Consider the following 16,110-nt stretch of genomic DNA (forward strand, 5'->3'; position numbering starts at 1 on the left):
CTGCAGCCATGAAATTAAAAGACGCTTACTCCTTGGAAGGAAAGTTATGACCAACCTAGATAGCATATTCAAAAGCAGAGACATTATTTTGCCAACAAAGGTCCTTCTAGTCAAGGCTATGTTTTTTCCTGTGGTCATGTATGCATGTGAGAGTTGGACTGTGAAGAAAGCTGAGCACCAAAGAATTGATGCTTTAAAACTGTGGTGTTGGAGAAGACTCTCAAGAGTCCCTTGGACTGCAAGGAGATCCAAGCAGTCCAATCTGAAGGAGATCAGCCCTGGGATTTCTTTGGAAGGAATGATGCTAAGGCTGAAACTCCAGTACTTTGGCCACCTGATGCAAAGAGTTGACTCATTGGAAAAGACTCTGATGCTGGGAGGGATTGGGGGCAGGAGGAGAAGGGGACGACAGAGGATGAGATGGCTGGATGGCATCACTGACTCGATGGATGTGAGTGTGAGTGAACTCTGGGAGTTGGTGATGGACAGGGAGGCCTGGCATGCTGCGATTCATGGGGTTGCAAAGAGTCAGACATGACTGAGTGACTGAACTAAACTGAACTGAACTGAAGCTACTATTTAGAAAAATGAAAAAAATTGCTGACAGTAAACCAATCGCAGATCAGGAATGGAGAAATTTTACAAAACAAATATATATTTTAAAATGTAACTTATCATATCATGTTTGCCATAAGAAACAACATCGTGCAATATTACAACAAATGTTTCAGGTGTTTTACCATACAATTTCATTCAAAATTTACAATTTCATTCAATATTATGGCAAAATGGTCCTAAGGTTCTCTTAGATGTATTGCTAACCACTAAAACAAATGACAATATTTATATAAAATGAGACTTTGTTTATATACTTTTTAAAATGTTTCAGTCCGACACAACAGTGATTGAACAACAAAACAAAAATAAAACATACAATGAGACAATAAGAAAATATTGGTGTTAAATAAAAATAGATCAATATCTTAACACTTAAATTTATGCAGACATTGTCAAACTTTTTAAAAAATGTTTTTTACTTGCCCCAGGAGGAAATAAAAACAATACAGAGGATATAGACTTTGCATTAAAATTATTAAACCTGCAAAATATATTTTAAATTTTGGACAATTTTTCAACCCTGTGCTTGAAGGCTGCTCTAAATTAAATGTACATGTAAAATTTTGCAAAAGCTATTCTGGATATGGCTCCGGGAGTTAACAGTGCAGTTGTAGAGCAGACTTATACAACAAAAAGAAAATATGAATTGCTTATATAAAAAGAAAGTGTACAGAAAAATGACAGAGAAGGGGCAAACATTAAAGACCTCCAAACTACCCATGATACTTCTAATTGTTTTAGTTGTTGTTCAGTCATTCAATCATGTCCAACTCTCTGCAACCCTATGAGTACAGCACACTAAGCTTCCCTGTCCTTCACCAACTCCTGGAGCTTGCTCAAACTCATAATCATTGAGTCTGTGATGCCATCCAACCATCTCATCCTCTATCATCCCCTTCTCCTGGCTTCAATCTTTTCCAGCATCAGGGTCTTTTCAAATGAGTTGGTTCTTTGCAACAGGTGGTCTAAGTATTGGAGCTTCAGGATCAGTCCTTCCAACAATTATTCAGGGTTGATTTCCTTTAGGATTGACTGGGTTGCTCTCCTTGCAGTCCAAGGGACTCTCAAGAGTCTTCTCCATTACAGTTCAAAAGCAGCAATTCTTCAGCGCTCAGGTGTCTCTATGGTACAACTCTCACATCCATACGTGAGTCCTGGAAAAATTATAGCTTTGACTATACAGACGTTTTAGGCAAAGTAATGTCTCTGCTTTTTAATACTCTGTCTTTGTTTGAAACTTCCTTCCAAACATACCCATTCTGTTTCAGGTTACACAGCACTAATAACTCTGATTACACAATATAGCATCAAGCTTCTTGAGTTGGTAAACATGTATTTCTTCAGATTTCCTCTAAAGATAGGAAATTGCAGTTTAACTTCATAATTTGAGGGAGTTTCCTTGAACTCGTAAATTTTTTCATTGAAGTGTGGTTAGTAATTTAAGTACAGTTTTTGGAGAAGGCAATGGCACCCCACTCCAGTACTCTTGCCTGGAAAATCCCATGGATGGAGGAGCCTGGTAGGCTGCAGTCCAGGGGGTTGAAAAGAGTTGGGCACAACAGAGCAACTTCACTTTCCCTTTTCACTTTCATGCATTGGAGAAGGAAATGGCAACCCACTCCAGTGTTCTTGCCTGGAAAATCCCATGGGTGGAGGAGCCTGGTAGGCTGCTGTCTATGGGGTCGCACAGAGTCAGACACAACTGAAGCGACTTAGCAGCAGCAGCAACTACAGTATTATAGAAAAGGGTGGGATGATTTGGGAGAATGGCATTGAAACATGTATAATATCATATATGAAACGAATCGCCAGTCCAGGTTCGATGCATGATACAGGATGCTTGGGGCTGGTGCACTGGGATGACCCAGAGGGATGTTACAGGGAGGGATGTGGGAGGAGGGTTCAGGATGGGGAACACGTGTATATCCGTGACAGATTCATGTTGATGTATGGCAAAACCAATACAATATTGTAAAGTAATTAACTTCCAATTAAAATAAATAAATTTAAAAAAAAGAAAGAAAAGAAAGCCAATACTTTAGCCATGTAGCTACTTCAATACTTAGTCCTATGGACTGAACTATATCCCAAATTTCATATGCCACAGCATTAAACCCAGCATGACTGAATTTGGAGACAGGGTCTACAAGGAGGTAATTAAGGTTAAATAAGGTAAAGAGTCCACCTTCAAAGCAGGAGATCCAGGTTCAATCCCTGGCTGGCAAAGATTCTCTGGAAAAAGGAATGACTACCCACTCCAGTATTCTTGCCTGAAGAATTCCATGGAGAGAGGAGTCTTTCACGCTACCCTCTATGTGTTCACAGAGTCAGAAACAATTGAGCAACTAACACTTTCATTTTTTACTTCAATGTCAATATAACATAGTAAATCAACTATACTTCAGTATAATACATAAATTTAAATGATGTCATAAAGTAAGGTCCTGATATAATAGGACTAGTGTCTTTATGAGAAGGGCATGGCAACCCACTCCAGTATTCTTTCCTAGATAATCCCCATGGACAGAGGAGCCTGGCGGGCTACAGTCCATAACATCACAAAGAGTTAGACATGACTGAAGCGACTTAGCACAAGCCCACAGTGTCCTTATAAGAGGCACCGAGAGCTTGTACTCTTTTGCCCTCCTTCACCCTGCCATGTTTGCAGGTAGATAGCTGCAGACCATGAAGAGTGTGTTACCAAAACTAAATTCTTAGAGAGAATGATCTTGGACTTTCCAGCCTTAAGAACTGTAAGAAAATAAATTTGTTGTTTAAGCCACCTACTGTTATAGCATCTTGAGTCAAGTAAGATGTTTATTATACTCAAATTTGCATTTGGGAACAATTACATGTTTATGGTTATGAGTGGAGGTAAGTTAAAGAGAAAACTAACTGCAAAATTCTACAGATGGATGGGTAGACAGATAAAATTGTTAAAATTAAATATTCTTCCCACAATTATTAGGAGTGAATAACATATGGTATGTCCATGTTCATCGTGTCCTGCTATGAAATCTGTCTCTATTCAAACCATTCTTGAGGAAGACTTCCCAGGTGATCTGGAAACATATCAGTGAAAGCAAAGAGTAGGTGAAGGTAAAAATTTTCAGAGGATGTTTAAACATCCTCAAGTACTTTCATAATCACTTTCATCTCAGAGATGTAAATAAAAAGTAGAATTCTTACATGCAAGTGGACAAAGTAATATGCAAAGTGGACAAAGGAGAATCTTCCAAGCAGAGTGAAAATCATGTATTAGTAAGTGAACACCCTCTTCCAACAACATAAGAGAAGACTCTACACATGGACATCACCAGATGGTCAACACCAAAATCAGATTGATTATATTCTTTGCAGCCAAAGATGGAGAAGCTCTATGCAGTCAGCAAAAACAAGACCAGGAGCTGACTGTGGCTCAGATCATTAACTCCTTATTGCCAAATTCAGATTTAAATTGAAGAAAGTGGGGAAAACCACTAGACCATTCAGGTATGACCTAAATCAAATCCTTTATGACTATACAGTGGAAGTGAGAAATAGATTTTAGGGACTAAATCTGATAGACAGAGTGCCTGATGAACTATGGATGGAGGTTCATGACATTGTACAGGAGACAGGAATCAAGACCATCCCCAAGAAAAAGAAATGCAAAAAAAGCAAAATGGCTGTTGGAGGAGGCCTTACAAATAGCTGTGAAAAGAAGAGAAATGAAAAGCAAAGGAGAAAAGAAAAGAAATACCCATTTGAATGCAAAGTTCCAAAAATAGCAAGGAGAGATAAGAAAGCCTTACTCACCAATCAATGCAAAGAAATAGAGGAAAGCAATAGAATGGGAAAGACTAGAGATCTCTTCAAAAAAATCAGAGATACCAAGGGAACATTTCATGCAAAGATGGGCACAATAAAGGACAGAAATGGTATGGGCCTAACAGAAGCAAAAGATATTAAGAAGAGGTGGCAAGAATACACAGAAGATCTGTACAAAAAATATCATCATGACGCAGATAATCATGATGGTGTGATCACTCACACTCACTCAGAGCCAGACATCCTGGAATGTGAAGTCAAGTGGGCCTTAGGAAGCAGAACTATGAACAAAGCTAGTGGAGATGATGGAATTCCAGTGGAGCTACTTCAAATCCTGAAAGATGATGCTGTGAAAGTGCTGCACTCAATATGCCAGCAAATTTGGGAAACTCAGCAGTGGCCACAGGATTAGAAAAGGTCAGTTTTCATTCCAATCCCAAAGAAAGGTAATGCCAAAGAATGCTCAAACTACCACACACTTGCAATCATCTCACATGCTAGTAAAGTAATGCTCAAAATTCTCCAAGCCAGGCTTCGGGAATACACGAACCGTGAACTTCCAGATGTTCAAGCTGGTTTTAGAAAAGGCAGAGGAACCAGAAATCAAATTGCCAACATCCACTGGATCATCGAAAAAGCAAGAGAGTTCCAGAAAAACTTCTATTTCTGCTTTATTGATTATGCCAAAGCCTTTGACTGTGTAGATCACAATAAACAGTGGAAAATTCTGAAAGAGATGGGAATACCAGACCACCTGACCTGTCTCTTGAGAAACCTATATGCAGGTCAGGAAGCAACAGTTAGAACTGGACATGGAACAACAGACTGGTTCCAAATAGGAAAAGAATACATCAAGGCTGTAAATTGTCACCCTGCTTATTTAATTTCTACGCAGAGTACATCATGAGAAACGTTGGGCTGGAGGAAGCACAAGCTGGAATCAAGATTGCCGGGAGAAATATTAATAACCTCAGATATGCAGATGACACCACCCTTATGGCAGAAAGTGAAGAACTAAAGAGCCTCTTCATGAAAGTGAAAGAGGAGAGTGAAAAAGTTGCCATAAAGCTCAACACTCAGAAAACCAAGATCACTGCATGTGGTCCCATAACTTCATGGCAAATAGATGGGGAAACAGTGGAAACAATGGCTGACTTTATTTTTCTGGGCTCCAAAATCACTGCAGATGGTGATTGCAGCCAACAAATTAAAAGACGCTTGCTCCTTGAAGGAAAGTTATGACCAACCTAGATAGCATATTCAAAAGCAGAGACATTATTTTGTCAACAAAGGTCCATCTAGTCAAGGCTATTGTTTTTCCAGTGGTCATGTATGGATGTGAGAGTTGGACTATAAAGAAAGCTGAGCACAGAAGAATTGGTGCTTTTGAACTGTGGTGTTGGAGAAGACTCTTGTGAGTCCCTTGGACTGCAAGGAGATCCAACCAGTCCATCGTAAAGGAGATCAATCCTGGGTGTTCATTGGAAGGACTGATGTTGAAGCTGAAACTCCAATACTTTGGCCACCTGATGCGAAGAGCTGACTCCTTTGAAAAGACCCTGATGCTGGGAAAGATTGAGGGCAGGAAGAGAAGGGGATGACAGAGGATGAGATGGTTGTTTGGCATCATCGACCTAATGGACATGGGTTTGTGTGGACTCCGGGAGTTGGTGATGGACAGGGAAGCGTGGCATGCTGCGGCATGGGGTTGCAAAGAGCCAGGGACGACTGAGTGCCTGAAATGAACTGAAGGAGGCATTGAATCTCAAGGAATTAGCTAGCGCAACAGAAGCTAGGATTGGAAAGGAAGGATGGAGAGCTATGCTAGGGGGATTATATAAATATATATAGCATAAGTATGTAACTATACATATATATGTATATTTCCATGTCATAGATTGTGGAGTTTATGTCAATACAAATGGTAAAACAGAATCTTATAAGCACGGAGTTACATGATCAGATGTATATTTCTAAAGATCACTTTAGTTATGGTGTGTGAAGTTGGTTCCAGGAGTAGAAATGAATGTGGAGAAAACTTGTATTTGGTCAATGAAGCTGTCCAAGTGTGTATAAAAAGTATTAAATTGGGGAAAATCCCAGGGATTGGGGGAGCCTGGTGGGCTGCCATCTCTGGGGTCGCACAGAGCTGGACACGACTGAAGCGACTTAGCAGCAGCAGCAGGGCATACTAAGGAATTTTTAGAAAGAGGACTTAGTGATAAATTGTTAAGGAAATGTGCAAGGGTAATTTATGGGAGATTCTGAGATGTGTATTTAAACACTTAAGTAAATGGCTGCACATTCACTGAGATTGAAGAGTCTAGGCGAAGAAAAGGTAGGGAGAGTGAGGGGTGATTATTTTGGGGGTGCATTTTCAGACATTTAACAGAAACTGTTACATAGGAAGTAATTATAAATACAAACAACACAAAAGAGTGGTCTGAGCTAGGGATAAGTGATTGGGAAGTAATTTCATATACATAGTAATAAAGCCAGAATAGAAAAGGGGACCTAGTTGGACTATTACATGATGGTAAGAGTTTATATGTGAAGGAGACCACAAGAAAAAGAATTCAGGAAACTAAATCCATGCATACTGTGACAAAAAAAAAAGTGACAACAGACATATTTCAAAAGGAATGTGTGCTGGGCTGTGTGAAACACCGCTGCTAAATCAAAAGTTGTGTCTAAAATTGCTGATCAGATTTATTGGATGGAAATCTCTGGTGTGGTCCTTTCAGACATTAACCATAAAATTCAACATAGTTTGGAAATGAAAGGGGTTGAGGAAAAGAAACTTCTTCACAAAGTTTATCTAGGAGAACATGCAGAGAATTAGGACGATACAGGTAAGAGGAGATAAAATTCTCTAACTTTTTGAGACATTTTAGACCTACAGAAGAGTTGCAAAGATAGTACAGAGGGTCACCATATATATTTTGAGTTGACTTTTTTTTTAATACATTCTTTATGAGACACACATGAAGAGCATTTTTAAAAGCTATTGAAGTTGTGTTATAGACAAGCAAGTTTGGACAATAATAGTAAGAGATAATGAGTAAGATATTGAGTAACGAACATAATGTAAGATAATGAGTAATGGATATTATGGATATTATGAGTCTTCTGAAAATGCTATCACATTCAAGACACTACTAGAGAAGATGGCTTTCAATGTATAATTATGATGGAGGAAGAAAAAAAATATGTTTCTATGTAGGAATATATGGAAATTTGATGCTATGAATTTAAAGAGGTTATCTCCTAATGTTTTGTTTCTCTGTTTATTGGTAGATGGAATAATCTTGTTACTTTGAAGTAAATGGGAAATGAGGCTCTGAAATGAAGGCCTAGAAGGAACAAAAAACTTAGATCCCTCTTCAGTGGTTGTAAGGATGGGTGAGCATAGAGACTCTGGGTTTGCCAAACAATTGGAGGTAGTCAGATCCTTAGTTTAGCCACCCACCTGGATCTCTGATTTTTCTCTCTATATTCCTATCACTGGCATAGGCTGGACAAGGCAGTTTAAAGAATATGGCCAGAAGTGTAACTGGCCTTCAAGTTTGAGAGAAAAACAAGCAAAACAATTTCTCAAGCACTAAGAAAAGAGAGTTTGGAATCAGAAGCCAAGGGATTTAAAACAGAGAAACAGAAATGAGACAAAAAGCCCTATTGATGAAGGAGTAGAAATGTTATGGATTGGAAATCCCAGTAAAGAAGAGCAGGCATGGTGGGGCCTTAAGACTACAAAAGGTGGAATTCTGGTAAGTGATCATAAACTTCCTCTCCAGACTAAATTTTAAACTGATTAAGGGTAAAAATACCCAATGAGATTTCTCATTAAATTTTATTATGTGTATACATCCACAAGAGAAAAATAATATATTTACACTGTTGGACATTCTCAGTCAAAAGTATGTTAAATAGTTCGTGCAAACCTTATTTTACATTGTTTTGCAGTACTTGGTTATGGTCTGCAATACACCTTACGACCGTGTGCACAACTGGCATTCCACTAGGTGTACACTCTCATGTCTTCAGCAAATTAATGTTTAAGTCACCAAATTGATGACTGTTTCTTTAGCTATTGAGCAGAATTCAGTAACAGGGACTCCATAGCCTGTCAGGGAAATGTTTTAGTAAGGCTGGCTCTGGCTATTTGAGCTCTAATTAAATTTTATGCATGCTTATTCTGACATACTGGCTTCTTAAATTGTCAAAAGTAAACATTACACTTTATTTTGTGTATGTTATTGAACTTTTTAGTTTTCAATTCCATATCATGGATTAAAAAAAAATTTTATTCTAATAGAAAAGTTGTCTTCTTTATTTCCTTTCAGCCAGCCTATTGTGAGGCTAAAAACAATGGTTAAATCAAATATTATACAATATAAATCATGAAATGTAATATATTAGCATTGATATCTACTAATATTTATAATATCTATCAATGTTTTTTTTCCATGTTAACCTGAGAACTTCAAACAATGCCCAAGGAAAGCTGCTCTAATAGCATAATACTGGATTTTTTGAAGTGTTTTGTTCCCCATCAGAGAAAGAAACAAAATGAGACCCAAGGAGATATAAGAAATAAGTAATCTGTTTAAGAACCAAAAAATGGCCCTATGTTGGAACATAATGTGGCAGGAAAATAGATTTGAAATGATATAGAATCTAGATGTGCACGGGGGAGGTGAGGAGTGGAAGATGTGCCATAATGAAAGAGAAAGACTGCACAAGACCACTCCAGAAAGTACATTTCTGTGCTGTTATCCCATTTTTCCTTCTCTTTCAGAAGTAATACCTCACCAGATTAATTTCCATCCATGCACATATTCACCATGTATTATTTAGAAGAGAAGCAGCTTCATGTTTTAAGAGAAGATAAGATTATAAAAGGAGGAAAGCTTAATGATGTAGAAGATTGAAGGAAAAAAAAAAACATGAAATTAAGATTAAGAGAAATATAAAAGAAACCATATAGTTGTATTTAATATTATAACCAAACAACTTTGTTGCAAAAAACAGCTGCTGGCAAGACAGTGTGAATTTTCAGCCAGTGTTAAAATGCAATTCATTTTGTCCTTTTCTCAAAAGATATATTTAGATAATAGTTCAATTTTGCTGATTTTTCACCAAATCAGCTTTCTTAATTATTGCATTTAGGAACCATGTCCAAAATAATTCTCTGAGGGTGGCATTTATTAATACATTTGGGAATTTTCTTCTAGCCCTTGCTATGAGTAAAGACTTGTGTGAGGTACTGAATGCTCCACAAAGAGTAAGATGTGATTTCCACTTTCAAAGTCTTAACAGTCTATGGATAAGAAGCCAAAACATACTTGGAATGTGCAAAGTGATAAAATGGCAATGCGTTAGTTTCCTGTGCTTCCCATAAATACATCAGAAATTGGTAGCTTACATCTATACAAATTTATTGTCTCATAGTTTAGAGGCCTAAGGTCTAAATCAAAATGTTGGCAGGGCTACACTCCCTCTGAAAACTATAGTGGAACATCTATTTTTTCTACTTCAAATTTTGATGGCTCCAAGTGTTCTGTGGCTTGTGGCTACACTGCTGAAGTTTCTCTGGGTCAGACAGTCTCCTCCTCTTGTGCTTTTCTCCTTTTCTGACTGTCTCAAAATAATCTCTCTCATAAAGATAAATGTGATTGTATTTAGGGCCATTCTGATTAATACAAAGTAACTTCCTTCAAGATTCTTAATCACAACTTTTTCCATCAATTCACTTCAGTTGCTCAGTCTCATCTGATTCTTTATGACCCCATTGAATGCAGAACACCAGGCTTCCCTGTCCATCACCAACTCCTGGACCCTGCTCAACACTTATGTTCATCAAATCCATGATGCCATCCGACCATCTCATCTTCTGTCATCCTCTTCTCCTCCTACCTTCAATCTTTCCTAGCCTCAGGGTCTTTTCCAGTGAGCCAGTTCTTCAAATGAGGTATCCCAAGTTTTGGAGTTTCAGCTTCAACATCAGTCCTGCAGATGAATATTCAGGACTGATTTCCTTTAGGATGGACTGGTTGGATCTCCTTGCTGTCCAAAGGACTCTCAAGAGTATTCTCCAACACCACAGTTCAAAAACATCAATTCTTCAGTGCTCAACTTTCTTTATAGCCCAACTCTCACATAAAAACGTGACTACTGGAAAAACCATAGCTTTGACTAGATGGACCTTTGTCAGCAAAGTGATGTTTTGCTTTTTAATATGCTGTCTAGGTTAGTCATAGCTTTTCTTAAAGGAGCAAGCATCTTTTAATTTCAAGGCTGCAGTCACCATCTGCAGTGATTTAGGAGGCCAAGAAAATAGTCTTTCACTGTTTCCATTATTTCTATTTGCCGTGAAGTGCTGGGACTGGATACCATGATCTTTGTTTTCTGGATGTTGAGCTTTAAGCCAACTTTTTCTCTCTCCTCTTTCACTTTCATCAAGAGGCTGTTTAGTTTTTCTTCACTTTCTGCCATAAGGGTGGTGTCATCTGCATATCTGAGGTTGTTGATATTTCTCCCAGAAATCTTGATTCCAGCTTGTGCTTCCTCCAGCTCAGCATTTCGCTTGATGTACTCTGCATAGATGTTAAATAAGCAGAGTGACAATATACACCCTTGATGTACTCCTTTCCCAATTCGGAACCAGTCTGTTGTTCCTTGTCCAGTTCTAACTGTTGCTTTTTGACCTGCATACAGTTTCTCAGGAGGCAAGTAAGGTGGTCTGGTATTCCCATCTCTTGAAGAATTTTCCACACAAAGGCTTTGGCATAGTCAATAAAGCAGGCATAGATGTTTTTCTGGAACCCTCACTTTTTCAATGATCCAACAGATGTTGGCAATTTGATCTCTGGTTCCTCTGCCTTTTCTAAATCCAGCTTGAATACCTAGAATTTCATGGTTTCACATACTGTTGATGTCTGGCTTGGAGAATTTTGAGCATTACTTTGCTAGTGTGTGAGATCAGTGCAATTGTGCAGTAGTTTTAATACTTTGGCACTGCTTTTCTTTGGTATTAGAATGAAAACTGACCTTTTCCAGTTCTGTGGCCACTGCTAAGTTTTCCAAATTTGCTGGCATATTGAGTGCAGCACTTTTACCGCTTCATCTTTTAGGATTTGAAAGAGCTCACCTGGAGTTTATCACCTCCACTAGCTTTGTTCATACCGATGCTTCCTAAGGCCCACTTGACTTTTCATTCCAGGATGTCTGGCTCTAGGTGAGTGATCACACTCTCATGATTATCTGGGTCATGAAGATCTTTTTTGTATAGTTCTTCTGTGTATTCTTGCACCTCTTCTTAATATTGTCTGCTTCTGTTAGGTCTATATCATTTCTGTCTTTGTGCCCAACTTTGCATGAAATGTTCCCATGATATTTTTAATTTTCTTGAAGAGATCTCTAGTCTTTCCTATTCTATCATTTTCCTCTGTTTATTTGCATTGGTCACTTAAGAATACTTTCTTATCTCTCCTTGCTTTTCTCTTGAACTCTGCATTCAAATGGGTATATCTTTCCTTTTCTCTTTTGCCTTTAGCTTCTCTTCTTTTCTCAGCTATTTGTAAGGCTTCCTCAGACAACCATTTTACCTTTTTGCAGTTCTTCTGGGGGATGATCTAGATCACTGCCTCCTATACAATCTTCAGGCACTCTATCAGATCTAATCCCTTGAATCTATTTGCCACTCCCACTGTATAATCATAAGGGATTTGATTTAGGTCACACCTGAATGGTCTAGTGGTTTTCTCTACTTTCTTCAGTTTACATCAAAAATTTTTCAATAAGGAGTTCATGATCAGAGCCATAGTCAGCTCCCGGTCTTGTTTTTGCTGACTGTATAGAGCTTCTCCATCTTTAGCTGCAAAGAATATAATCAATCTGATTTTGGTATTGACCATGTAGTGATGTCCACATGTAGAGCCATCTCTTGTGTTGTTGGAAGAGGGTGTTTGCTATGACCAGTGCGTTCTCTTGGCAAACTGTGAGCCTTTTCTCTGTTTCATTTTGTACTCCAAAACCAAACTTGCCCATTACTCCAGATATCTCTTGGCTTTCTACTTTTGCATTCCAGTCCCCTATAATGAAAAGGGCATCTTTTTTGGGAGATAGTTCCAGAAGTCTTTTAGGACTTCATAGAACTATTCAACTTCAGCTTCTTCAGAATTACTGGTTTGGGCATAGACTTGGATTACTGTGATATTGAATGGTTTGCCTTGGAAATGAATAGAGATCATTGTGTCATTTTTGAGATTGCATTCAAGTACTGCATTTCAGACTCTCTTGTTGACTCTGAGGACTACTCCATTTCTTCTAAGGGATTCTTGCCCACAGTAGTTGATGCAATGGTCATCTGAGTTAAATTCATCCATTCCAGTCCATTTTAGTTCGCTGATTCCTAGAATGTTGACGTTCACTCTTGCCATCTCGTTTGACCACTTCCAATTTGCCTTGATTCATGGAGCTAACATTCCAGGTTCCTATGCAGTATTGTTCTTTACAGCATGGGATTTTACTTCCTTCGCCAGTCACATCCACAACTGGGCTTTTTTTTTTTTTTTTTTCCTCTCGCTTTACTCTGTCTCTTCATTCCTTCTGGAGTTATTTCTCCACTCTTCTCCAGTAGCATATACTGGGCACCTACCGACCTGGGAAGTCCATCTTTCAGTGTCATACCTTTTTGCCTTTTCATACTGTCCATGGGGTTCTCAAGACAAAAATACTGAAGTGGTTTGTTATTGCCTTCTCCCTTGCCTTCTTCTTTTTCCATACTAGATAATGATTCAGACATTCTAATTATTAGGGCATGGAGCTATCTTTTAGGGGTCATGATTCAACTCATTATGGTCAATGAAATACCAAAATCTAGAAGAAAATAGAAGGAAGTCAGGGAACCCTTTGCTTTTAAGGTATTTTGAACCTGACAGAAAGTTTTATTTTTAAAGACAAAAAACAATCCATGATGAGTAACTACTTCTGTGTTTATCATGATCCTATACATGAATACATGCCATTTAAACATCACAAAACCTTAATCAGCAAATGATTATCCTGAGTGATTTGTAGTGGATTTCAAGAATTTCAGGGACATTATATGACTGTTCTAATTTCTCCAGCCATAATGCTCCCAAGTGTGAAACCCAGGACTCCTACCCACATTTTTCTGAGCCAAAACTCAGCTTTTAAGAATAAAGAATATAATAATTAGTATAGTTAGTGTTAACTAGTGAAGTTGCTCAGTCGTGTCCGACTCTTTGCAACCCCATGGACTGTAGCCCACCAGGCTCCTCCATCCATGAGATTCTCCAGGCAAGAGTACTGGAGTAGGTTGCCATTTCCTTCTCCAGGGGATCTTCCCAACCCAGGGATTGAACCTGGGTCTCCCACGTTGTAGGCAGACGCTTTACTGATTGAGCCACCAGGGAAGTCATCAGGGAAGTGTTAACTAGAAGAATATATTAATATTTTCTTTTATATTTTGAGTGTGATATGCTTACTATAAGTTTGTTTTCTTTTTATTATCTCAGAATAAGGACAGCATTCTGGATTATTTTACTAGCTACCCAGTCATTGTTAGAACTGCTACTACCCTGAACTGGTAAGCCAATAAAAGTAGCCTTTAATAGCAAGAATCTTTCAGCCATATGCCTATGGGGCTTGCTGCCAAAGCAATCCTGATGCATCTCATACAGACAAAGAAAATGGAACCTCTGAGCCAGAGGTAACATCAGCAGAACTGATGAAATGAGAAGCTGTGCTCGCAGGCTTCAGTAGAATCATCATCTCTTCCCATTTACTGATATATTCTTACTGAGGATAAGGAAAGGCTTTTTGAGGCAGGCTTACCATTGATCAATTCCAGAATGCTTGGAGGTGAGGGAAGCTTAGCTTATACATGAAGCGCAAAGAATCTACATTTTATTAGGCTGAGCATCACATAGGCTGTTTTGCCTTAAAGCATAAATGAAGATCAAAGTGGAAAAGAGATTTAGTGGCACAATTTGATAGATCACTGTTTTTTTTAAAAAAGAAATCATATAATGAACTAATAATAGAAGATAAGAAACTTTGAAAACTCTAAGGGAACTGGGCTGTTTATTTCCAGTTATAACACAGTTTGATGAAATTATTTTGAAGTTTTAGTAAGCTTCAGGCTTTGAGAGATCAAGCTATAAATCTGATAGATTGACCCTTCCTAATTTGTAGTTTTGTTTTCTTGTTCTTCACTTTTTGATGGCATGAGTACTTCTAAGCCACCAGTTGATGACAAGACAAAGAGCAAATGATTGTATTAGTGTGGATCTTGATCTACATTTTGTGCTCATTAAAAAGAGAAAAAGTGTAATTTGTGGACCAAGAGTTATCAAAGATGGTCATTCCTTTCATGGCTTTGTTTAATCTCATTTTGTAGCCTTGCTGCTGCTAAGTCACTTCAGTCATGTCCGACTCTGTGCGACCCCATAGACGTCAGCCCACCAGGCTCCCCCGTCCCTGGGATTCTCCAGGCAAGAGTACTGGAGTGGGTTCCTTAGTGTCTGGAAAACGTATCTGTTAGTTGCTTAGTCGTGTCTGACTCTTGGCAACCTCATGGACTTGTAGTCTGCCAGCCTCCTCATTTCTTGAAGAATACTGCAGTGGGTTGCCATTTCTAGTTTCTTAATAAAGAAATATGTGATGACTCTAGATACATTGCATTTATAAGACCTTCAACGTTAAACCTACAAACTCAGGATCTTCTGTATATTCCTGGCCTCTCCTTTTCTCCCAATTTCAGCCTAAGCAAAGGTGCAGCCTGTCAAAGGGAATATATTTTCTTTTGGTCACCCCTGCTCACAGCTGATCCTCATTAGGGAAAACAAACTTCACTTTAAATAGAACTACTGAGGGCTAAGGCAGAGGTCAATGTAAATTAGTTCACAAAGTGAGACTTCAATAGTTACCTAGTAGAGAGGCAGGAAGCCATATAAATAGACACATCAATTTGAAAGAAAAGGCCTAAGGCCTGTTTTGTTCAAAGCTAAGCCTTTAAGTGAGTCTCTCTCCTGTCTCTCAGCTTTCTTTTTTCTCTTTCACAGATGTTTACCTGCCTATGAATAAGCACTGAACATCCTTTTTGAAGTTTGTTTCCATGCAACATCTGTGAGAATTTTGGCTTTAGGTCTTACTTCAAAGCTTCTGTACCTAATGATAGCCCCCAACAGATGATTCAAGAGTAAAGCACACCCTCCCAGGAAGGCATTTCCATGTGACACAATTTTTGATGTTTAATAGCAGCATAAACTTTCAAAAGGCAAACAAGATATGTTGGGTGCATGTTAGGAGACAAATTAACTTTTCTGTGCCAAAGAAATGATACCAAAATCGTAAAATGAATTTCTAATACCATCTTTTTGGCAAATCTCAACTTGAATTTTTCTTAGCTCTAAAAAATAGCAGAGCCTCTATTTAGTAAATGTCTTGATACTGAAAAGAAAAGCAAAGCCAATGCCTTGAACAAGCTCAGAAATTAACTATTGTGTGTTGTCGTTGCACAGAGACTTGTCCTAATAATCTTATACAGTCTACCATATTTAAACTTTACAATAAGGCAGGAGCTCAGTACTAGATTTACCTAATTTTACAGATGACGAAGCTGTTATTTTAAAAAATCGTGTGAATTTTCCAAAA

At 38.3% G+C, this 16,110-nt stretch overlaps 1 protein-coding gene across 38 annotated transcripts in view; it reads right to left on the reverse strand.

Moving 5' to 3' along the window:
• The window catches only part of LOC147350176 (uncharacterized), a 97,076-nt gene that overhangs the window by 39,952 nt on the left and 41,014 nt on the right, over positions 1-16,110 (reverse strand). For 10 of the 38 annotated variants that reach the window (XR_015149237.1, XR_015149230.1, XR_015149221.1 and 7 more), the window contains one exon: positions 13,014-13,308. The exons of 14 other annotated variants lie outside the window; for them this stretch is intronic. Coding sequence is in view for 2 of the 24 variants with exons in the window: in XM_086362529.1 (XP_086218655.1) it covers positions 13,291-13,308 (18 nt within the window). In the remaining 22 variants the exon portion in view is untranslated. Of the gene's footprint in view, positions 1-669; positions 1,773-1,856; positions 1,968-13,013; positions 13,309-16,110 lie in introns of those variants that run through there. 14 more of the 38 variants (XR_015149234.1, XR_015149229.1, XR_015149235.1 and 11 more) reach the window with 3 other exon arrangements.

This window comes from Bos grunniens, chromosome 20, assembly GCF_055505025.1.
Source record: "Bos grunniens cultivar Pamir isolate PY7600 chromosome 20, Bosgru_T2T1.0, whole genome shotgun sequence".
Classification (NCBI taxonomy): domain Eukaryota; kingdom Metazoa; phylum Chordata; class Mammalia; order Artiodactyla; family Bovidae; genus Bos; species Bos grunniens.